The 25,361-nt window shown below is 36.1% G+C and overlaps 1 protein-coding gene across 1 annotated transcript in view; it reads left to right on the forward strand.

Annotated features, from left to right (window-relative positions):
- Positions 1-25,361, forward strand: part of CCDC178 (coiled-coil domain containing 178) — a gene marked incomplete at both ends in the record, with an annotated part of 249,866 nt that overhangs the window by 157,363 nt on the left and 67,142 nt on the right. Inside the window, one exon of the mRNA XM_081149271.1 lies at positions 8,237-8,386. Within this exon, the coding sequence (XP_081005397.1) occupies positions 8,237-8,386 (150 nt within the window). The remainder of the gene's footprint in view (positions 1-8,236; positions 8,387-25,361) is intronic.

Raw genomic sequence — 25,361 nt, forward strand, 5'->3', positions numbered from 1 at the left:
ATCAATAATTCCTGGTTAAATATATACACTGAACAGAGTCAAAAATAGCAAGGAACAAGCAGGGTTAATGCAAAGTATTCATGAATTACCCAGTAAACCTTTTTCTGAGTTCTGAGAGGCAGTGTCATAGGGTCCATTAGTAATTTTTTGAGTGAATCAACAGTAGCTAAATTTGTAAACCCATCAGGGACCTAAGATAAGGAGTCCTGTATGTAGTCATGTGTGGGGGTGCTGGAGCGGGGTAGCTGAAGAGAGTGTTCCTGTGGGCTCTGGCAGGGCCAGGTTAAGCTGGTCAGCTGGTATGTGGCAGGCTGTCATAGAACAGTGTCATAAAGGAGCTATTTGACCTCTCACAGTGTCTCCCGTAGTGCTTTGTGTATACAAGTTGCTCAATAAGTATTTCTTAATAAATTGGTGAATAGAGAGGATTTTGTCAAACACAATAAGGTATAGAGTTTGAGGCATGTAACAATATTGTTGCAGAGGACTGATTTGTTCATTTAAAAATCAAGAATGTTCAAGACTAATTATCGGAGAACTCATGTTGGACAAGAGACTGGTTTCCATGGCAGCACAGACAAAGAAGTGAGTCCTAGGAGAGTTAAAACAGTTATTTGCTCCTTTGAGGCTTCAGGGTATCGACACATATCATTCTTACAGTCTTGCTCCTTGGAAACACTGGGGAGAACCCTCGTTTTCTGTAGTAATTGGCATATAGATTTCAAGGGAGCAGCAATACAATAACACCTCTATGCACACAGTAGGTGATGTACTTAATAGAGTATAGGTTTTTCTCCCTGTCTGTTGTATTGTTAGAGAATCGGCATGTATTTTAAGCATTTGTGTTCACTACACTTATTCCCATGAATCAAAAAGAAAGCTTCTGAAGCTACAGCGTTCACAAATTGTCTTGGAGCCTCCGTGTCTTGTTTACTCTAAAATCTATCCCCTGCACGTTCCATGAATTAGCCTCAGTACCAATGCCTGCTTTAATAACATCGAAGCACCACTCAGTGCAAAACTATCAACACAGTGCCCTGAACTGGCAGAAGTGTGTCAAAGGCACATGTGGGGACTGTGGAGATTTAAAAGTGTGATATCTGTGGTGTAAGGAGTGCACATATGTACAGGATCACGTGCTACTGAAACACAGGTGCTTGGAATGTGCAGCAACGGGATACTAAATATGTGGGCACATTTTGTTGTTTACACTATTAGTATATTTATGAAGTCAAGAGATAACAGAACATGTATGTAACACGATCTCTGAAAATCTAGTACATGAGTCATAAGCAACAATCTAATAGTCCTAAAGGATCCAAGAGAACATTTCTCTTGACTGACTCACCCAGCTGTACTAAGATATAAACTGACCCGTGTGGCAGGACAGCTTTTATTCCTGCCAAATAAAATGGCTCTTCTAAGATTCAGGTCGCTGATTTTTTCTTCTATGAAGCCTTTTCTGACCCTGCTCCCCACCTGATAGAATCAGTTCCACCTGGTAGACTCAATTCGAGATCCTTCAGAAAATACCTTGAATAGACTTGTTTACACTTCTGCCTTCTCCTGCTATAGTTGAACGGGGGTCACATTTTACCCTTCTTTTTAATCCCTGGGATAGCCATAGATCTGGACCCACAGAGTAAACTTACTAAGTGTCTGCTGAGCAAATGATTCAATGAACAAATAAATGAATGAAATACCAATGTGAGGATCCTCTAAAGTAAAATTGACCAGTAAGCACCAGTAATACAGCTTTTGGTTTCCAGTGGTTGTGGCACTAAAGTGAGTGTGGTGCAGTCCTGTAAGAACATGGATGTGGTGGCAGAGCCCTGGCGAGATGCAGGAAAGCAAGGAGCTGTCCGCAGTAAACTATTGTTTTTTTAATTTTTTTTTTTAAATATATCTTTATTGATTTCAGAGAGAGGAAAGGAGAGGGAGAGAGAGAGAGAAACATCAATGATGAGGGAGTCATTGATCGGCTGCAGCCCACAACCCGGGCATGTGCCCTGACCGGGAATCGAACCCTGATCGCCTGGATCCTAGGTCGACGCTTAACTGCTGAGCCACGCCCGGCCGGGCTGCAGTAAACTATTAATAACCAAGAATTAGGATATGACAGACAGATCTTCAGGAAAGATCATCTGAGGCACCATACAAAAGCATATCAGGGTAGGACAGTAAGAACTAAAACTGGGGCCAAAAAACCCTCTCATACAATACAGTTGAGAGAAGGACCTAGCTAGCCCCTCTCCTGGCAAACTGGATCCCATTACCTGTATGAAGAGTAACTGAGGGTGTAGATGACACATTACTATAAATTTAGTCATAGACACCAATTTAAGTATTTGTAAATAGCTATGTAGGTTTTCTACACGTACATGTACAGTGTTAATATTTAAATTATAATCATCTGTCTAGAATGTTTACATCAAGTTCTTTTTCTTGTAACCTCCTTTGCCATTAGTCCATCTCAATTAAAAGACCGTTCAAATGAATCTAGGCTTCTTCCAGGGTAAGTGTTTCTGGCTAGACCTCTGCAGGTCTCAGTGGATAGCATTACTCTGTTGCATTCAACCATACTCCAGAATTGTGCAGGCCTCAGCTGTAAAGTTCTGTGCACTGGGGTACTTGGTCTTGCCAGTGAGTGCATCAGGCCTAATCAGATCTTCAAATATGGAATCATGTAGAACAAAAAACACAAAGAGACTGGTTATTTATAACCAATATTCCCATATTGACTTACAATGAAAACTAGCTTCCAAGGAGACTAAGTTCTAATTTCCTTCAGCAGCCCATTTTACCCATGTTAACAAGCTATCTGCTTGCCAGATTATAAAAAAACACAGTTGCTTGGTGGAAAAAGGCTTAGAAAAAAAGAAATTCTGTTATTTGATTTGATTTTTTTCAGCATTTTAAAAAATTGTTGAGTCTGTTACAGATGTCCCCCATTTCCCCCCCCCCCTTGCTTCCCTCTACCCAGCCCCGTCTCCTCCTAGGCCTTCACCACATTATTGTCTATGTCCATGGGCTATGCATATATGTATATATAGTCTTTGGTTGATCTCTTCCCTTCCTCCCCAACCTCGTCCATCCCCTCTGAGATTGGTTCCATTTATCCACTCCTCTGGTCCTATTTTGTTTGTCAGTTTATTTTGTTCTTTAAATTCCACATATAAGTGAGATCATATGATATTTGTCTTTCTCTGACTGACTTATTTTGCTTAGCATTGTGGTCTACAGGTCCCTCCATGCTGTCTCAAAGGGTAAGAGATCCTTCTTTTTCACAGCCGCATAGTATTCCATGGTGTAACTGTATCACACTTTTTTCATCCACTAGTCTACTGATGGGCATTTGGGCTATTTCCAGATCTTGGCCATTGTAAGTAACACTTCTATAAACATAAGGGTGCATATATCCGTTCTGATTGGTGTTTCGGGATTCTTAGGATATATACCAAGAGGTGGGATCCCTGGGTCAAAAGGCAGTTCCATTTTTAATTTTCTTTGATATCATTATATTTTATAAAGACAGCATTGCATAGTGTTGAAGAGTGCTGACTCATATTTATGAAGGAAGTATGCTAGATGGTAAAGAGAATGGGATCTGGAGCCAGTCTGCCTAGATGCAAAGCCTAGGTCCTCCACTTAATATATGTGTAATCTTGCGCAATATACCTGGTGTTTCGGTTCCTATGGTCACATAACAAATACCCCAAAACTTCATGGCTCATGTTTCTATGTTTCAAAAATTTGGACAGGACACTGAAGGGCCAGCTTGTCTCTCGTCTCACACATTCTCAACCATCCACTGGACAACGCTGAGACCAGGGACTGGAATCATCTTTAGATAGCTCATTCACTCACAGCTGATGCTGACTGTTGTCTGAGACCTGAGCTAGGGTTGTTTGCTGGCGCACCTATCTGTGTGGCCTGCATTCCTCACAGCATGGTGGCTGGTTCGAAGGGTGAATGTCCCTAAAGAGAAGGCCAGGCAGGAGTTATATGCTTTTTTAATAAGTTTGCTTTTTATAATAAACTAGCTTTTTAAAAAGCTATCTTTTAAAATAAATTAGCCTGGGGAGTCACTTCATTAATCATTTCCACCATATTCTATTGGCTGGAGAAGCCACAAGTCTACCCAGGTTCAAGGGGAAGGAGAAATAGACTGTGCTTCTCGATATGGAGTGACAAGGCTCTAGAAGAACATGTGGGAATGAAAATATTTCTGTGGCCATTTTTGGAAACTGTAATTTGCCTCACCTGACTTCTCTTTACTTACTTTTCCTTTTCTGTAAAATGAGGATAATAATTTAATAACTGAGACAATTGCTATTGTTCCAGTTCTTTCCATGATGTGTGGAATTTGTACATCAGCATTCAAGTTCACCCTTATTTCTAAGTTCTTGTATATATATATCACGAGGTGGAACATAAATAGATGATATATGCTTATATAATTTTGTCTGAAAGAATCTCTGATTATAATTCCCTATTCCCCACTGACCCAGTGGGAGAGGGAAAGGAGAAAGGGAAAATGAGAAAAATAAACTGAAAATGGAGAAAATGGAAGAAAAGTCCAAGATGAAATTAAAGGTTTAAAAAAATAAGAAAGGTTGCCCAGCCAGTGTGGCTCAGTTGGTTGAGTGTTGTCCCATGCACAAAGAGGTCACTGGTTAGATTCCCGGTCAGGGCACATGCCCAGGTTTTGGGCTCGATCCCTGGTAGGGGGCGTACAGGGAGGGGGCATATAGGAGGCAGCCGATCGATGTTTCTCTCACATTGATGTTTCTCTCTCTCCTCTCTTCCTCTCTCTCTAAAAATTCAATAAAATAAAATAAAACATTAAAAGAAAATAATAAGGAAGGTCAAGTGAAAAAAAAAATGGAGAACTACTATTTGGATTCCTTCGGGGGCGGGAGGGTGTCTCAGTCTGCCTTCATTTTTCAGCACTTTTCGTGACAGAGGAGAAAGCCAGGTCTTTCTTTGGCAATGGTTTCTCAGTACATTGGGAATCATGGGCTGGCTAATTAGGTAGCCCAAGAAAAATGCTGAGTAGTTTCAATGGTTTCACATACCTTGTGAAAGTCAACAGTGCACCCAGAGAAAGAACTCTTGGTGAGGGTCTAGACAGGGTGGTGTATCCTTAGAATAATGTTCAGTGCAAAAACATATTGTGTGAATTCTCTTCATATACTTAAGATCGTCACCTCTCAAGTAGTATATTATCAGATAATATAAACGTGCTTCATTATAGTGGGTGGTTATATTGTCAGTAGGTTATTTCATAGAAGTGGGAAAATAAGCTGTGTAGTTCTAAAGTGCTAAATATACGCATTTTGTAATTGATACTCTGTTTTCATTCATTTATTTCCTGAAACCTGTTTTGTGCACCCATGTCGGCTCTGTTTTGTGCAATATATCTTAGAGGTGAATAAAATGATGGTCTCAGCCCTCATGAAGCTTATAATACAAATTTTGTTAAGCCTTTTTTTTTTTTATTAGTTTTAGAGGACATTTATTTAAGCTGGGGACAATGAAACAACGAAGGGCTGGGGAAATGAGCATAGGCTGCTCTGCTTTGGCTCACTGAGAAGTCAGAGAAAAGGGGGCTTTGGGGACAGGTTCAAGTGGGTTGTCTGGGATGAGCTGCTGCTGCCCATTGCTGCCCTGGTTGCAAGCCTTGTGGTATCCCTTAGAGTTTAGGAGATGCTTGCCTGTGAATGAAGAAAGGGGGTGGGGAGGCTCAGGTGTGCCCCTGGCAGGAGGAGCACGCATGCTCGCCAGACCTTTGTTTTGAGGGGTTTAAAGACTGGGCATTTAGGGGAAGGATCTCAATAGGATATTCATCAGATTTATGCTGATGTACCAAAACGAGGTTTATTCTCTTAACTTCATCTGTCCTTGGGTGTAGTTGGCAAATAGCACTAAGTGGATTTCTATAAACATAATTTTTATTTACTATTAAAATATTGAGATAAGAAGCTGCAGTAGCCCCCAAACATCAAAGTTTAACAAATAATTTAAGATAATAGAGAGCAAACCATCATCGAGCTAAGGATTTCTTAAATAAATTCTAGGTAACATGGAAACCTTGAACAGATTATTCTCCGTGTTTCTGCTCTTTATCAAGCCACATTTCCAGTGTTTCATCTTCATAATTGTTAATAAAGGGAATTGAATAAATACCAATAAATCTGGCTTTGTGAAAGTGTTAGACCTTTCGGGTGAATTTAAAACATACGGAAAATAAATAAATGCAAAAGATTTATAATTCTACTTTCTAATTATATATTTGTGTGATTTTTAATATAAATCTTTCCTACAAGAACACAAATTCTTGAGGTTCACATTTAGATCTCAGAACTTGTCATATAGTAATTACTAAATTAAAAGTTATAAATAACTAACTGAATGAAAATGAATGGATGAATGAAATAATATTGTAAATCAGTCCACAGTGCAGTTATTTTAACCTACAGAGAGTGCAATAAAGTTTTTCTTAATGGTTTTAAAAACAAATTGTTTTTTAAGCTCTCATTTAGCCAAGACAGTAAGTAGGAAGATTCTATAGATAGGATTCAGCTCGGTTTGAATTGGAAAGCACGTGAAAGTCATCATCTTCTCTTACTAGTTTCATCTTTCTTCTCACTCTTTTATTATATCACCAACCCCAACTTTTATGCTCTGTTAAATACCTTCTACTTTCTACTGTTATTTTATTATTTTATAAGATGTTCGATTCTAGTAGTGGCAGCATTATTTCCCTTGGACATAATGATCATTCCTGTGTTTAATTTGCATGTTATAATACTATTAGTTAAAATTAAAACATTTCAGAGTTGTGAGGTGGAACCACCATTAAACATAAAAAACCACTTTTAGTGTCAGCAGAATACCATTATTTAAAATTAAAAAAACAAACTTTATTGGATAACTGAAGGTCACTGACTGTCAGGAATAGGTAGTAAATGGGCAAACCCTTCTCTATATCTATTACTGGGAAATGGTAGTGTAAAATATCATGACTGATATAAAAATGTTTTGAAGAGTCATTGGCATAACTACACAGTTTAGTTTCTTGGTATTTATTCTAATCATGGCATATACAACAGGAAAAATTGGTGTGATACAGAAACTGAAAGTATATTTATTTGAAAGTAAAGCTGCATATTATGCAGTTGAGCAAAGGATGAAGTACCAAGTATATCCTCAGTTAAGTTCCATTAAATAGGTTAATGCAAATCCCACCACTTTCGTAGCATTCCTCTCAAATTCAATGTTTATAGTAGCCAAATAAAAGTATTCATAGGCTTTTTGTCCACCTACTTAAAGATAACTCTATGTGATTTTAGGCAAGTAGTAAGTAATTTAATTTTTAAAATAATTTAATATTAAATTATTGTGCCAGAATTAGGACAAGGACATTTAATATGGTTCTCAGTTCATCATTTTGGTTTTTTGAAGAACAGCTGTGACATAGTATTAATCATTGCAGATCAATATGGATACCAGGCTTTCAAGAGAAATATGTTTGTTGACCTCAATAAATCTTCAAGTGTGTAAATACAGAAATATTTGTACAGGCAATTTCCTGCTGAATTACATTTCATCTGTGCACATTCTTATACCACAGTATATGTTTTTAACAACTTATACTAAAGGTTTGATGTAATGGCAATCGCATTTTTTAATTGCTTCACAGTGGTTATTTTTATATCTAGTTATTTAATCATCATTATCATTATCATGATTAATCTGCATTTAAGTGTTTTGAAAACTTTTTGCTACTATAAATAATGTTGTAATGAATAAAGCTTTTTGCTTAGAATAAATTCCCATCAGAGGAATTACAAGTTTGAAAATACTTAAGGCTGTTGATAAATTCCATATTTTTTTGAAGGAGCCAGGGAAAATTTCTATGCTATAAATATAAAAGAATCAGCAGCTAAACTGAATTCATACATCTAATTAAAAATGATAGGTTTTCCCCAGTTTGCCAGTGGGTAATGTTGCAAAAGTCGTGTTCTAAGTGGTTGTATTAGGTGTGACATACTTATGTAGTCATGAAGGTGTTACAAAGTTCTCGGCTGCACACAGAGGCAGATTTAACCTTTGATACAGCTAAAGAATACTAGTAACAAATAATATACTTTTAGATAATTCAAGTGATATAAAAATTCAAAAAGAAATTAAAATGATTTAAATTAAATATACCTATATATTTATCTTCTAGAGACTACAAGATGATTCACTAAAAGAAAACCTACGTTTAGCTCAAGAATATCAGAAATTACAGATGACTTTCTTAACAGAAAAGGACAACTTTTTCCATCTGTATGATAGTCAGTTATCACTTGATGCTTCAATTAGAGATAAAAGCCAGGTAAGTTTTTTATTTTTTTTCAAATATAACTATTTACTTGACATACATAATGTAAAAAGTTACAAGTGCTCAGTCATGGGGTTTTCAACCTGATGGCGGTCCTTCATATGCCACCAAATGACATATTTTCTTTTTTGTAGAGTTTGGTTGTATATTTTATCAACCTTTTAAAATTTGATTTTGAAAAGAGACTCGGGAAATAAAAAACTTAGTTTTTAATCCACCATTTTATACTACTTTGCTTTTAATGATTATGTCCTAGAATACCAAATTTTTGTAGTTCATACATTTGTGTACTTTACTGCAGACTTCAGATTTCAATTGTCTGTAGGTAACTTCCCATGAGACATCTCTAAACCGTCCTCGTGATGTATGTGCTTCAAATTTTGGTTTCTATTCTCTTTAAAATATGAGGCTTAATTGGAAACTTGGAGAGATAGTTGACCTTCTCTGGTTCCTGGAAATCACTGGGAATTCTAATATATTTTGTAAAATCTTCTGTGGTACTGAAAATGGAAAAGTAAAACATACGACATACCACAATATAAAGGAAAGACAAGGCTTTATTACTGGAGAGTTAAAATGGACCCACTTCTTCTGTATTCTTCTCCAGACTCTCATGGACAAGAAAAATTCTTTTTCTTTGAATCTTTGTTTCTTCCCAGAGTTTAAACTTCAAAAACTAGAGGCATGGTTTTTTTTAACAATTCATCTAGCCCTAAGAACCAGTAGACTGCTGATGGATCCTTTGTCTTACTGTTGTCCCACGTATTCCTGCACTATGAATTAGCAGTTGAAAATTCCACTACAGTATTCATCCCTCATTATCATGGGATATTGGGAAGACAGACGGCCAGGATTTGAGCACAAGCTGTACCAACACTAGCTCAGTGACCTTGGCAAGTAGTTTATCTTTTCCAACTTCAGTTTTCTCATCTGTAAATTAAGATTTACCTCAGAAGAAAATTGATAAGGAATAAAAAAGATACACCCATAGTTACTTTGACAATAAAGGGATTCTATGCAAATGTAAGTAAGTGTTAAATTCATCTGGCATGTTGCTTATAAAGCCCCTTACGCTTGTCATCCATCAGCTCTTAATGCAAGTTAATGCTTCCTAATATATTGGGAGAAAGAGTCTATATTTTTCTCTTAAAAATTTTGTATTGAAGCAGTAGCAAGATGAAGGTAGGTCAATAACTGAATATGTTTGGGGAAAATTAGAGATGACGATTCTTTATACCAAAACTTGACTGTCCTCAAACCATTGTGCAGCATTCAAAGACAGGGTGTACCCAAGGAGCATTTGTCTAACCACTTCATGCATTTGGCATTGTTATTGGGGGTAAACATGTTCTGTTTGTTGCTGGGAAGTGTTGGGGAGAAAATCAGTCACTATTCTGTATTTATTTTTCTAACCAGCAGGAAAAGAAAAAAAATTATGTATACTTGTTATCAGTTTGTATAGAATCCTTTGGTGGCAAATAAATATATTAGATACCTGTGTAAACAGTGAAAAACTCATGCCTTTAAGACAGATGTCTAGCATAGCATTTGCATAGTTAGAACAAAATTGCCTTCATGTCCTTTTTGGACTTAAAGCAAACCTCGATTCAAGATCCAAGCAAGGAGTGAGACCCCAGTAGGAACAGACTGTGGGGCATGCTAGGAGACCGGGTTTGTGTTGGTGGTGAGCCCTCCAACGAATCACTTTAGCACACCTGTTTCAGGGAAACTTTCAGAGATTTATTTGTACTTCCAGTCATTTTTCATTTCCATCCTTCAGCGATGGAGGTCATTAAGTGCAGGCTGCCCTTGTCAGTGTCATGTAGGATCAATTTGCTGCAATGGACAGAAAGGCCTTATTGATGCTGTTAAATCTGTCAGTGAGAAATCGTATGTCATTAGTGTCTAATGCACTGCTTACAGGATGGAATTTGGCCATCAAAACTGCAGAAACCCTTTAATATTTTAGTCTGTTTCTTTGATATTGCAATATTTCCCATAGATATAGGTTTTAATCTTTTGACCAGCTTTGTTTTAGGTGCACAAAAGCACTGTTCATCCCTGGTTCCCTTGACAGGTAAAATAGATCTCACTTTTAGGAATTTTTGTGCATCTTTTTCCTATTTTAGAATAATTTTAGTGCTTTCGAACATGCATTCCTCTTGGCATGGTAAGTAATTATATTTTAAGTACTGTGCTTCTTAGGGTGTATTAGTCTCTCTATACAAATGATACATTTTTCATATTTCTGTGTATTTTTATGCCAAGAGAAGCAAAAAAAAGTAATAGAGGAGTAAAACAAATTAAATATAAACATAAGAATGTTCTCTTCCTTAACACAATTTTATATACAGAGATGCCTCAAATGTTAGAGTGTTATAGTATTACTCCTGGTGATAAAATTAAGTCTGCTCCTTTTGCATGTGCTTCTTGATACTTTCCTGTACTTCTAAAATTTGCAATGGTGGATGTCTCCCCCTTTAAAAATCAGGAAGAAACAAAACTGATTATGTAAAATTTTTGCCATGTTCGTGGGTAATGATAGAATAGAACCCAGTCTAAAACTTATCAGATCCCAAAATCTAAAATGACACTAAGGAGGAATGAAGAAAAATGTCTGAAAAACAGGTTGTACTTCTAGGTGAAAATAGACATTGTCATCAAAAGCTTTCAAGTAGATATGTTATACTGTACTTTCTTTTTTAAAATCCATGACTATATTGATAAAATCACCATGTGTTTGTTATAATTGCTATTTCAAGTTCTTCCAGCCTGCAAAGAAAGGTAAGCTAAGCAAGTTGATCTCTTCTGTTGGCTGAAAACAAGATCTCGTCCAAGACTGGTGAAAATATACTTTCAATTCTTTTGTAAACCACTTGTTAAAGCTTAACTTTGCCTACTCCAGTTCTTAGTGCTTTCAAACTAAGATAATACAAATTATTACAGAATCAGTCAATGCTTAACAAGCACTTAGGTGGACCAGGTATCTGTGCCATGCAATTTGCAAACATTATCTTTGCAATATCCCTCAGTAACCCAGGAAAATGTTCTGTTATTGTTATTATAATTGTTGTCTCCAATATAAGACATGCAGCTGAGATTGAGTGTGTCATGAGGTCACCCAAGTAGAGGGAGACTGACTGGGGTGGGAAGCATTTTACTGTTTTGTTCATTATCTTGCAAATATTAAAATTAGGCTTTGAGTGATGATTTTCATGTGCTCCTTTCAGTGTAAATAGAAATTTATTTCTTTGCTAGGAAAACCACAATTTTTAAAATAGATTCTGCCTACAACAGCTACTTAAAGACCCTGTCAGTTTCTCTGCCTCCCTTTCTTAGAACCTAGGTAAAAAAAAAATCTAAAGGAGTTGCCACACTTCATAGACTGATAAGCTGACTTTAAATTCCTACTGTTCCCATCCTCTGAAAAACTCTCAAGAGATCTCTGAAGAGCTTTTGTAATCCCTGAGACAGGAGTAGATAGCTGGTCATCTATTGTTTTACCTCAATCAGTCTCCCTTCTGCTGTCTAAACTCTAAATGTTTATTTCTAGCTAATACTTTAGAAAGGCCAGTGCCAGTTTGGAGTGAATTGTAGATTTGTGTATTTTTTATGCAATTTTGAGGTGATCTTCTGTGCGAGTTGCATAGCAATAAGCAGCTTTTTAATGTTAACGACACAGTGACACCTTAAAAGTGAAGTATAGGGTGGGAAGAGATCCCCGATGTATCAAATACATTGAAGGTAAATTTTTCATATATTACTTTATATACATGTACAGATAAGTAAATATATGTAATATTTATGAATATACATATGTAAATTTATATGTGTGTGTGTGTGTGTGTATATATATATGTGTGTGTGTATATATATATATGTAAAATCAGTGATTCTCCACGGAGGGCTGTTTTGTTCCCCAGGGGATATGTGGCTATCTGGCAATGCCTGGAGATATTTTTGCTTATCACACCTGGGTGAGGTTGAGGTTGGGGGCAAGGTGAGGTGCTCCTGGTATCTGATGGGAAGAGACCAGGTATGATGCTAAAAATCCTACAATGCAGAGGGCAGCCCCCTCACACACACACACACACAAAATTTCCAGCCCAAAAATGTCAATAGAACTATGGTTGAGAAACCCTAATATAGAGAGAAAAAGAGATTTAGACATATAGATACAGATGTATCTATAGTATACATATGAGATATATGTACACACATACATACATACAGCACAATGCATACCATGTCTCCTTTTTAAAGATTTAAACTGCATTTGCATATTAAAGATTCTGAGAAATACTATTTTAAGAAACCAGTTAATTTTGTTAACCCTCGATTTCCTATTGTCCTGGCAGCCTTTCTTAGGAAACCTATTTACAACTAACTGACTTAGTTTTTAGTGGATTAAACCTTGGAAAATGTTATTCTATATAGAATATGAGAAAATTTCGTATCATAATTGTATATTCAGAAAGTTTTGCTTACATGTAACTTTGATAAAGAAGTAAAAGTTATATTACCTGTAAAGTTTTAGAAAAACTTGGAATATTTTCCAATAAATAGGTTATGTTCTTTGGAATCCATACAGATTCAGAACCCTGACTTTTCTTAATGCCACACTGTAGCTATAAAATGAAATAATAGTTTTTATCACTCAAAAGCCATTTAAAAATGACAATAAAACAAGTAAAACGTTCGTTGTATGCACCTCATATAATAGGTATATTTTCTACTTAGGCTTGTCTAATGCATGACTTACAACTGCAATTGATTTGCAATTCTGTGGGAGTATCAGTATAATGATTTTTTTAGTTTTGAGCTGCACGTATGCATCACAATGACATAAACATTTGAGAAAACTGCTCTTGTAATCATCTTTCCCTTAATCTACAGAGATGTATCTTATAATCATTTATTAACATAAATATTAATATGCAAAATGCATATTCATATACTAAATGTTTTCTTTAGGTCATTTGTTCTTTCTTCAGAGTTTTATTTTCATTGAATGTGAGGAGGAATATCTACAGACAACTTACTTAATCCTTCTGAGCTTCTGAAAAATGGGAATATTAGTGTCTCCTTAGTAAGAATGTTGTAAAAATATATAGTAATAGTTAACATTTATGAAGCACTTACTATACGCTAGGTACTTTGCATGCTTTTATATGTAATCTTACTTAATTTCCTCAACAATCATATGAAACATAAATACATATTTTAAATATGAAGTATCCAAAATTTTTTTCACAAACTGTGTATTTTACAAAGAGAGGAAATGGCTGCTGATATTGTTATCATTCTTTATATAAACACATGTCCCTTCTTGTACCAAATCTTGGTGTGGCTATCCTAATGAAAATGACCTCATAATCTATAACAGGTGTTAAATAGTTGCTGCAACCTGAGAATACGGGCTGAATTGTGGGAGAGAGGACAGAAGTGTAGGGTTAGAGTGACACTGTGATCATGTTAGGAAAGCATAGGTGCTCTAAGGAGTAGAGCAATGGCCAACACTTCATCAGCCAGGTAAAGCTGACAGGTTACAGGATAGAAAATCATATATACACATATATCTGTGAGAAGACGTGAGGGGTAGACTTAGCAGTGACACATGGGTTACTCAGAGTTACATCCAAATCTTATACTAAGAAACACCTACTAAAACATATATATTTATTTAAAAAATTCCATTCACAATAGCTATAACAATAAAAATTTCCTAAAAATAACTCTAACATGAATTTTTTTTAGAACCTTCGTTATAAATCTGTAATGTTTTTGAAAAAGTTGGAGGAGATGGAAATAAAGATAACACATACCCTGACAGCACACAACATTTTAATTAGGTGGAACCTAGTGCCTTCACATTGCAGTTTTAAAAAATCCACAATTACTTCAGTTGTGAGACAACTGAAAAGGATTTTTTGTATTCCTGTTTCCAGAGAACATATTTTGTATAAAATGAAATGTGCCCTACTTGTCCATATTCTTTATATACCTGTATAAATCTGATTTTCCTGTTAGGAAAGGAGTTACTCAGTTTTCTGAGGTTAAAGAATTCATTAGCCACTATTTCACAAGTTATATTTCTTCTGGATTTTTTTGAAGTATACCTGATAAAATTAACATTATCTCAGAAAATACGAGCATTTTACCAGTACAATCTGACCCTTTACGTGTTCGTCAATAAGTGACTATGAAAATGTATTGTGGACAGATGGGCATTAAAAATGATTCCTTTTGTCAGCTGAATGGCAACTCTCACAGGTTTCCTTTTTTAAATCTTGTACTATTCTATCATAGCAAATCACTCGCTAAAAAATGTACGGACAGCCAACATATTATTTGAGAAAAGAAAAGATAATAATGCAATGAATAATACAGTTTTAGATTTTTGTGAAGTTGTGTCAGATATAAAACCACTTTCAAGTTATTTCCTTTGGTGCTGGTAATCAGAATTGTGTGGTCTTTCAAGGAAAAATACTCATTTTAAAGAAAGATATATTCAATGTACTCATAGGTTATTGAGAAAAGTATATAAAACAAAGCTGCTATCTGCATGATGTACATAGAAAAAGAGCAAAAAATGTTATCTGTAAAAGCAGAGAAGAATTTGGCTTGCTTGACTTTTTGTATGAAGCATGCAACGGCAATCTTTTGATTCTAATATGAAACTATAGTAAGGATCATTGCACTAATGCATGAGGATTTGTGATAATGTTGCAGAAATTTTACTGTCAAAACTGAACTGCAGTGTAATGACTTTTGTTATCATGGTTTCTAATAACTATTCAGCATGAATTGACCCTACATATGTTTTGCTGCAATAATGTCAGTAACTCAAAAAGCTAAAAAGGAAATAAAAAACAGTCAACACAATACTATGTATGACACCATGACAACCTTTCTCTATTCCTACTATTAATATCATCAAAGGAATTATAGCAAAGACGCTATGCAAACTATAAGATCACATGAAAACAAAAGCTTAGATACACTGTGGCAGTTCCTGCCAAGTACACCTACAAAGTACTAGTCCCTGGGTCCTTTACTACTTCCAAGCCTGTTATTCTCTGCTGCTGGGAGCCTTTGTTTGCTAGAGTTCCCTTCTTCTCTGTACAATGTGTTGGTTTCTTCTCTCTTTTATGAGATCCCTCCCTCCCTCCCTCCCTCCCTCCCTCCCTCCCTCCCTCCCTCCCTCCCTCCCTCCCTCCCTCCCTCCCTCCTCCTCCTTCTTCTTCTCTCTCTCTCTCTCTCTCTCTCTTTCTCTCTTTCTTTCTTTCTCTCTCTCTCTCTCTTTCTTTCTCTCTCTCTCTCTCTCTCTCTCTCTCTCTCTATATATATATATATATATATATATACATATCTTTGCATCTCTCCTTCCTTGGAGCATGTATGCACTTTAGCATCTCTTTATTGCAGTAAATAAAAGAAAATACAGTAGTTACTATCATACACCTCTTACATGGCAATCACCCTGAACCTACCACATCATGAATAGTTAGTTACAGGTAACATTATTATTACTGTTATTTTATTATTTAATTTATAAAACTCTATTAAATACCTGGGAGTTACCCATTTTCTCCTCAGGAAACTAGGGGCTCCTGCAACAAACTACCAAAGACTGGGTGGCTTAAACAACAGAAGTGTATGGTCTCAGTTCTGGAGGCCAGAACTCCTGTTTGCCTGAGACTGCAGAACAGTTATTTGCCGAAGCCTATGATTCTAATCTCATAGAGAATGCAGCAGAAATTAGGATGAAGACAGAGCAGTACACAGGTTAAAAAAGAGGAGGGAGGAGAGCAGCAGCCAGCATTTAGCAAAGAATATAGAGGGAAGCAGAGCTTTCTCTGGAAGTTTGATGAGAGGACACCAAGCTTGAGATTCTGGAAAACACAGTGCCATTTTTTGTTAAATTTTGTGGAATGAGTTATCTATCTGCATTTGCAGCCTTTACCTCATCACGTCTCATTCTCTTCTCCTTTGAAGCCCCGCTTTGTCACTGACTTCCAGATGTCAAACCCAACAGTATATATCTGGCCTCTCTTTGCTCACTAGCTCGCCACTCTCTGATCACTGTTAACCATCCTCCATCCTGAAGCATCATTTGCCTTGGCCGTGACACCAAGGTCTCTCTTTTTCCTCCCACCTCACTGGATGCTCTGACCCTTGTATTAACAACTCATTCAGCTCAAGTTCCAGATATTGGGGCACTTCTGGGTAGAGTGGTAGGACCCATTCACTTTTTTATGGATGAATTGCACAAGCATAATTTTGAGCAAAAGAAGCCAGAAAAAGGGAGCACGTACTGCATGACCCACATGTGTATGTATATGTGTAACAACCTGTGCTGTTGAAAGTGAGCAGAGTAATTATCCTTGGTGGGGACTAGTGGCTAGAAGAGTACATAAAGGGGGTTTAGAAAATGCTGATAATGTTCTCCTTCCTGACCTGGTGGATGTGTTCAGTTTATCAATAATCCATTGAGCTATAGACTTATGATGCGTATGCTTTAATATATGTATGTCATAATTAAATTAAAACTTAAAATCGTCCAGTGACGTACTGCCGTGTTCAGAGTCCACATTTCCTGCTCTGGCCTCACAGGCTGCAGAAGCCACTCACTGCCCCCCTCATATCTCTCTCTGTCACCTCACTCTGTTCTAGCCAAAAGCTGGTTTTGATCCTGGACCACTAGACTCATTCTCAGTATAGGGTCCTTGAAATAGATCCTTCCGGATGTGCATCTCCCCCCAGGCTTCTTACAGCTGGCTTCATCTTACCATTTAATTATTGCATTAAAAGTCCCCTCCTCAGAACAGCCTTCTCAGAGTCCCTGAATTTGTCCCTCAGCCACCCACTCGCATGTCACTTTATTTTCTTCATAGCACTTAACATCTGATGTTTTATTTTATGTTCATTTGTTCATGGTCTGTTTCTGACAAACTGAATGGAAGCTTAATAAGAGTGAGGAACTTACTGTCTTCTTCACAACCATAACTCTAGCACCTAGAAATGTGCCTGGCAATTATTTTTTCAATTACTACATGATCGTTCCCAGTGGGGTGTCTAACAAATGTTTATGCATACCCACTGATAGTGTTTCTGGTTCTGGGCATTTTTAAGAAAATAGTATGAGAAGTCTGCAAAGACATATGTATGATGATGTTGGTTATAGTGCTACTTATAAAGAGGAAAAACTTTAGAATATTTCATATACAGTAATGTGGATTTTCTAAGTATAGAATTGGCTGGGTATACAATGGAGTATTAAACAGTCTTTAAAAAGAATGATATACATAGCCGTGGTATTCAACTGAAAAATCACACTATAATTCAGCATGTACTGTGTGATTCCTACTTTCTGTTCTCATGTGCATTAGATTTTATTACATTTATTTCTAGAAACCTGTATTCCAGTATTGAGCCTGTGGATGATCTCCATTCTCTTCTTTATTCCTTTCTCTATTTATTTTATTTGTATGATGAACATTTATTTCATGATGTAAAAATGTAACAATCCTGTTTTTATGCTACAAAACAAAAGATAAAAATTAATAAGGACTTTGAAAACGAGAAGTAGGCATTCCAGAGTAAATATCATGGGATTGTGAGAAATGTAGGACTCCCAGAAGATAAACCTAGAAAAGATCATATTAAATAAAATCCCAGATATCCCCAGGTCCCCCTGTAAATTCTTCTTACTATACTTCATTTGTTTTGCTTACTTAAAAATTGAAATAATTATCATCACAGAATGTGGCTTCTGCTATTTTCATGAGGGTTTGTAATCTCCCCTGCATCTTTATACAAGAGCAAGGTGGACCCTACATGACAGTCTGAATTAATGTTTATAGAAATAGGAAAAAGCCCAAAGCATCCCTTAAAATATATAGTTATGAATTTAAAATTATTTTCTTTTTTATGGTGATGCCATGCACACACTGAAGAAATAAAGAAACGTTTTACTCTTCTTTCAGTTGGAGACGCCCGAAGCCAGTGCCGTTTGAGTGTGAATTCTGTTTCTGATAAGACCTTGGGAAAGTCACCCAGCCAGCCTGTGTCCTCCAGTTCTCTTCCCTCTTTCACTGTGTAAGGTGCTGTGAAGAGTATGTGGCTAGATGTACATGGCAGGCTAGCATAGGGGTGATGGCACAGTATAGCCCCCTAAATATTGTTGACCACAGGCTAAATAACTTTCCTGATTTAGTGACTTCCTTATGGTCATCATCTTCAACTTCTTTTATTGCCTGAAACACTTTTGAGAGGCATATTCTCATATTTTCTCTAAATTATTTGTGTTTGCTTGCTTTTTAACCATGTTTCTAAAATGTAGCTTGAATTCTCTGGTTACAAAAATAATACATACACAATGCAGAACATTTGAAAAACACAAAAATGAACAAACTTTATCTTTGAATTCATTACAAATTAGTATGGCATTAGCGACAAAAACTGGAAACAAGTATCTTGATGGTGATTAGCTAAAACAAAGAAGAGGCCAAAGGATTTTTTTTGGTTTTTTTTGTTTTGTTTTGTTTTAAGTCCTTGCACATCTTAACTCCTTTTAAGACGTTGCTGTGGAGTGCTGGCAGTTTTCATAGTAGCATCACGTTGTTAATTAATATTCTGATAAGACAAATTTCCTCCAGGTATCTGTTTTGTGTGTTTATATTATTCCATCCTTTCACTTTTTATCTCCTACCTTAGACTGACTAAATAAATGTATAATTACCTGGAATGTTGATGAGCACACTCTAAATTACTTAGTGCAGGCCATCTAATAGCGGTTGACTAGATGATCCCCAGGAACCAGTTCCTGGGAGCAACGTCAGAATACTATCGCACCTTCAAATTGAAACTTCACTTATCCTTTAATTGAACATCCAAGCATGTTGTGCATCCACCCACCTGAAAATAATGTGGTTGAGGTCATATTTTTCCACATTTGTCAATGAAAATGTGACAGAGCAGATTCCAAGACATCCTGAAAATAAGATGGATTGTCACTATCATTTTTCCTTGTCTCTGTGGCCTGTAATGCTATCACAGAACAAGATTAAATGGGTCTGGCATGATTTGCTATTCAGAAAACCATGTTGGTGTTTCATAGAACCCACACTTTTCCAGGTGATTAAAATTTGATTGATCGCTTCTCCTGGTATCTTTCCAGGCAACCCAGTAACCAAGTCCAATTTTTTTTATCTCTTTAATAATACATAAATGTTTGGTCTTTTCCAAATTATTTTCATTTGGAAATACTGCAAAGACTGCTGCTCCTTGATTTTCTTTCAGACAGCTGCTTTTCCCACCCCTGTGGTTTTCATATATAGACAGCTCTTTTTGTTTTCCTGTTAAATGTCTACGTGGCTAACTCATTCTTTCAGGCGCCCATCCGTCTGCCAGGGCTATTTCACTCTGATCAACAGTTGACAAATACTTTCTCCTAAAAGGCGGTGGCGAAGAAGTCATTTAACTCCAGCCTGTTTGCTGCTCTTCATTCAATAACTCACTATAATTAAACAAATATTGATGGAGCCCATGCTATTTTTTCTTCTCCGTCTTTCAGTATAGCTGTTTCTTTTCTAATCCTCTCCCCTAATGGATTTGAAGATTTATGCCCATATTTAAGGCGTTCTGTTGATACTAGCTCCTGTTCTGTCTTTGTAATGTGTCTCTATGAATCCATGCCATGTTTTCTTTTGCATTTGTCTTTATTAATCAGAATTAACTTAAGTTTGAAGCACTTTCCCCTTGCCTTTATTGCCATATAGATTTCTGAGTTTAACCAACTTTATCTCTTGCTGTTTTCATTGCCTTTCCAGTGCATAGCCAGATTATGATTCTTATGTGTTTTCTTGCCGGTACCCTAACCTAACCAATATGCACATTCCTAAAAGCCTTTGTCTTAATCTCCATTACTTCATTTTAGAGCATCTGCTATGCTAGATGGAGGGATAAGACAGATGAAAAGATGTGGACCCTGTCCACACTTAAGGTACCAACTAGTATACTTAAAAAAAAAAAAAATCTTCTTTTACCCTTGAATTTATTTCATTACTTCATCATCACATGCTTGAAGATTTACTTCTACCATAATTTCCTGAACTATTTTATAGCAACAAAAATCAAAACAAGATAAATCCAAATACCCTTACACTAAAAATATTATTTCCAAAGTGATAGTGTCTCTGAATTACTTTTCCAGGAAAGATCTGGGTAAAATCCCCCACCAATATGTAATTTGAACCAGATATTTCTACTAAATTGAGGCATAGTATTCTGGTATAATGCTCTATATAGATGTCCACTTTTATTTAGTCATGCATTTGAACATCTATGCATATTATCTAGGAATTTACTTTAAACAAAACAAAAGCACTTTGTGAAGACCTGCCTGAGCTGTCTTTTCTCGTTCTAAACCCAACTTGCCTCATCTCCAATGTAATTCATGCTAAGATTTGATATTTAAAATTTTCCATTTAAAGAGTTGCTCTGCAGAAGTAGAATGGATGGTTAAATAGAAAATATATGTTATCATAAAGCTTTTTGAATTCACTTAATAAAATATGAGAAATAGATTTTCAGGTTCTCTTCAACATCAAAATAAGATCAGAGTATTTAGCCTTATTAGTAAATTTAAAGTAAAATTTATAGATCAGTTATTCAGAAAATCAAAATTTAACAGTATATTTACTTTTGTTTACTCTGTGTTTCACTGAGGGACGATTTTTATAATATTTTAAGCTGAATTGAATATGCAGTCATTAAATTGATCCATTTACATATTTTCTTAATGTTCACATTTTAGCAATAAAAAATTTGCAATTCCAGAATCTGTCTAGTTTGGGGTTGAAAAGAAATGGGTAAAACATACTAGAAATAATATCACAGTACTAGATTATAAAAATATAAGTTAAAAAGGTAACCATGTCATTAAAATGAAATAAGCCTGATAACATAGCTGAAATATTTGCAAGTTTCAATTGGCTGGAAATCATGTTAAATAAATGTGTAACTTTTCTAGATTTTAGGACATGTAATATTCTTGTTGTTAGCAAAGTGTAAGGTTTCTCTTCAGCATAAATATCAAGAGTATGCAGAAATGTAGCTATGTAATGGAATAGGCCATCTTTGTATCACTTGGTTATGGGTTTAATAAAGGAAACTTTTTTTTTGTTTATTGTTGGTTTTTACTTTGTTTTTAGTGACAGTACTGTTAAATTTTCTGCATTTTTCCCCAGTTCATATAAAAACTCATTTTGAGAGAAATATTGTATTTTTATAAAACCTACCATACACACGCAACACATATTTTCCTCAAAGAAACTTCAAATTTAACAAATTTCATTCTATGAAAAAGTTTGAAGTCTACTTCAGCATAACTGTTTTTCCTTATGCATTAGATTCACTGTTAGCACCATTGGTGGAAAAGTTAGGAATGAGTCCAGATTTCAAAGTTCAGCAAGAATGTGCTACTTTAGAAAACTGAAACTAAAAAGGAAAAGAAAAGAAAAAAGGAAAATAAAAAAATTGCAATAGTAGAGGACATATAATTGTTTATTCACTTATTTAACAGTCATGTTTGTGGAATCTAGAACTTTGCTCCGTAGTAAAAATTCAAAGACAAGACAATACCTATATCTTGGAGGAGATTGCCTAGCTCCATTAGCAATGGAATTTCCTCAAAAGATGTTATAAAATCTGTAGGGAAAGTATTTTTAAACGAGTATTACATGGAATTTAATAATGGCTAAATTTATTAGATACAGTGAACTTAAACTTCTATAAAATGGCATCTATCAATCAGAAATTCACATTAGCTGGCTCCTTTTATGAGTGATGCTCTAATGATTTACATCCATAAAAGCAGGTGGACCCTTGAACAAGGAGGAAAAAATCCACATATCACTTTTGATGCTACGGTCAGTCCTTCACAATCAACCACAATGGAAAACAGTATTTTTGATCCAAGGTTGGGAATTGGCAGTTGGGAATTCAGAAATACTGTTCTTGATCTGCAGTTGATTGAATCGGTGGAGGCGAAACCCGGGGAAACGATAGGGAGTGGCCAGTGGGCGTGACTGGAGGGCTGACTGCATATTTTGAAAACAGTTTGTTTATAATTGCAACCACATAGTTCAAACACATGTTGTTCAAGGATCAGCTGTAATTTAAGAAGTTACTTTAAGAAACTAAAGAAACTTGAGACTTTATAAGTCATCTTAGACTTTAGAAAGAAGTAAATACCTGTACTGGGTCTAGAAGGTGGACACGGTAGAAGAGAAACAGACTTCAGAGAAAGGTATCCGTACACTTAGAACAAAATATGGGGAACACCGAATCAACAGGGAGCTGCAAATAAATACTAGGCAGAAGGAAATGCAAATCTCTGAGAGAGCTGCACTACAGGGAAAGGTAGATAGAAGACCTGGGAAGTTAAAAGCAAGTCAGGAAGAATGTACATGCGGGCTGTAACAGCTTTGAATTTTAACCCCCAGGCAGTGGGGCCATTGAAGCATTTCAGGTCTGACTGGATCATGGCATAGCCAAATGTATGTTTTAGAACAATCACCCTTGAAGAAATATGGAGATGGACCTGCAAGATTTGAGCTGGAGGCAAAAAGTCCACTTAGAAGGCAGTGAAATATTCCAGGTTAAAGGCCAGGACAGACTAAAAGGTAGTGACAGACTACACTAACGCAATAGCAATGTGAAGAAAGTGAGGGGCACAAACTGGGAAAATATTTTGGAGGTATCAAGGACTTAGTGACTTGGAGGTGAGAACCAAGATAGTAAAATGGTCTGACACTCAGCAAATTTGTGTGAATTCTTTCTATAGTTAAAGCATTGTGCCAGTCACCAGAGGCATAAAAATATCTTTGGTCTGGGTGATTGTGTAAGTCTTGGGGCAAGTTACTTGAGTAACTCATACAGTTTAGGAGCAGGTTTCAGATAGAGGAGAATTCGTTCGTTCTGCCTGCATGTGCTGAGTTTGAGAAATTGGTGATGTAGAGTAAGTGACTATCAGTACCAAATTAGAATACAGGTGAAATATTGAAGGTAGAGCTCTAAATCTGAGAGTCTTGAATTGCATTTGTTTGATTTTGAATTATTTTTATCAGAATTTTTAAATACCATGTATTTATAATAGAAATTCTAGCACTTATGTTCCAGGTCTTCTTCTAAACGTTTTACGTATGTTATCACATTTAATCTTCAGAATGGTGTGAGGTAGGTAATACTGTTATACCCATTTTACAAATGAGAAAAGGGAGAACAGGAAGGTGAGACACTTTGTCCAAAGCCACCAAGTCAGTAAGTGACAGGGCCAGTAGTTGAATCTGAGAAACCAGGCTCATCTAACTGCTCCTCAGTATTGCTTCACTGGAAAAAAATTATCACTACATTTAGAGAGATGTGCCATATTTTATACATCTTTTGGAAAATAACTTCTAATTTCACTTGTGTCTTCTTATTCTATCATTGTAGAAATTTTAAAACATTTGTATCTGGATATGAAATTAGGACTATTACTCCCAAAAATATAAGCACTTGATTGAAATAAATTTTCGGCACACAAAGATGAACAGACACTGTTATTTTATGTTATGCTCTGTTATATTCTTAAATAATTATATTTTAATATCCTATATTTGACTAAAAATCAGTGAATTGAGCATCAGTGGAAGTGAGGCATTCTGCATTTTATTGTCACAGAAGATTTTAATTTTCTTCATTCAGTTCTGTACATCTATGTTTAAATGCACTTAATTCAACTATGAGGAAACCTGAAAGTATTAGAATTTACAAGTAAGACATCAATTCACTTCTGACAAAACTCCTAGTATCTTGCCTTTACTAGCACCTTCATTTCAACTATCAAGGACTTGGAACATCCATTGAGGATTGAGCCTTGGAAATACTTATTCCCATGAAACTGGTTTATATTATTTTTTTCTGTGTAATCTGTATGGATAGATTTTTCACATTCTCTTCTAAGGAGGCTATTTTAGCAATCTAGGAAGCAATCAGGAGGTTTACAGTTTCTGTTTCTAGCACTTCAGCTTCCAATGGCTTCTTGGACTGTAGGTATCTCATTTATTGGCCATACTATTGTGGATTAAAAGTTGTGGTCCACACCTGAGGGTTGAATGCTTCTTCCTTTTCATCAGTAGGTACCTTGATGTTTGAATCTACAACTACAAAATATATATACAGAGTCCTTTAATGAAATATTGACAATTTCAAAAGAGTATTTTATGCATGTAAAACAAGTGTGAAAGTCCTAGCTTACTTCAAAAGTTCCTTGTAACACCCAAAGGAAGAGACATTCACTTTATTCTAGAAGAAAGGCTGTTTCTATAGGTCATCTTCATATTCCTGTCATCGTTCTCTGTCCCCTGGTTTGTGCCCTGCACTGTGTGGATTAAAGGTCACTCAGTCCAAGAACCCACCACCAGTCCTCTCTGGGGAAGAAATGCACTCCTTTCCCAAGAGGAGGTCTTGTTTTATGTTCCCACCTGAGGCCACATCCTGGTCAGCACCAGGCCTTCTGATACCTGTGCGTGGAAGCCCGCTCGTCATTGTCCCTCATGTTTGCAGACAGAGAATGGACTTGGGCCCATGAAGAAGAGCGAAAGTGGGCCCTTCAATTCTTTCTCAACCCTCTCACCAGTGGCAAATTGCATGCTTGCTGCTTACCTTTGGAGATGATTTTATAAATAAACATATTTCTTTTTGGTGTTATAAAATACCCTGAATAACATTTTTATTATCTTCAGATATCTTTTCTGAAACCTGTGCTAAGATTTGGGCATGATCCGAGAAGCGCTTCACCTTCAAATAACAATATCTAGGAACTCAGACACAATGAACAATGTTAAGCAGCTACTGTTCTAGAGCAAAACCAAAAAAGAATTATTAGGTGAAACTCAAAAGTGTGGGATTCTCTCTTAGA

Source organism: Miniopterus schreibersii, assembly GCF_964146895.1.
Source record: "Miniopterus schreibersii genome assembly, chromosome: 10".
Taxonomy (NCBI): domain Eukaryota; kingdom Metazoa; phylum Chordata; class Mammalia; order Chiroptera; family Miniopteridae; genus Miniopterus; species Miniopterus schreibersii.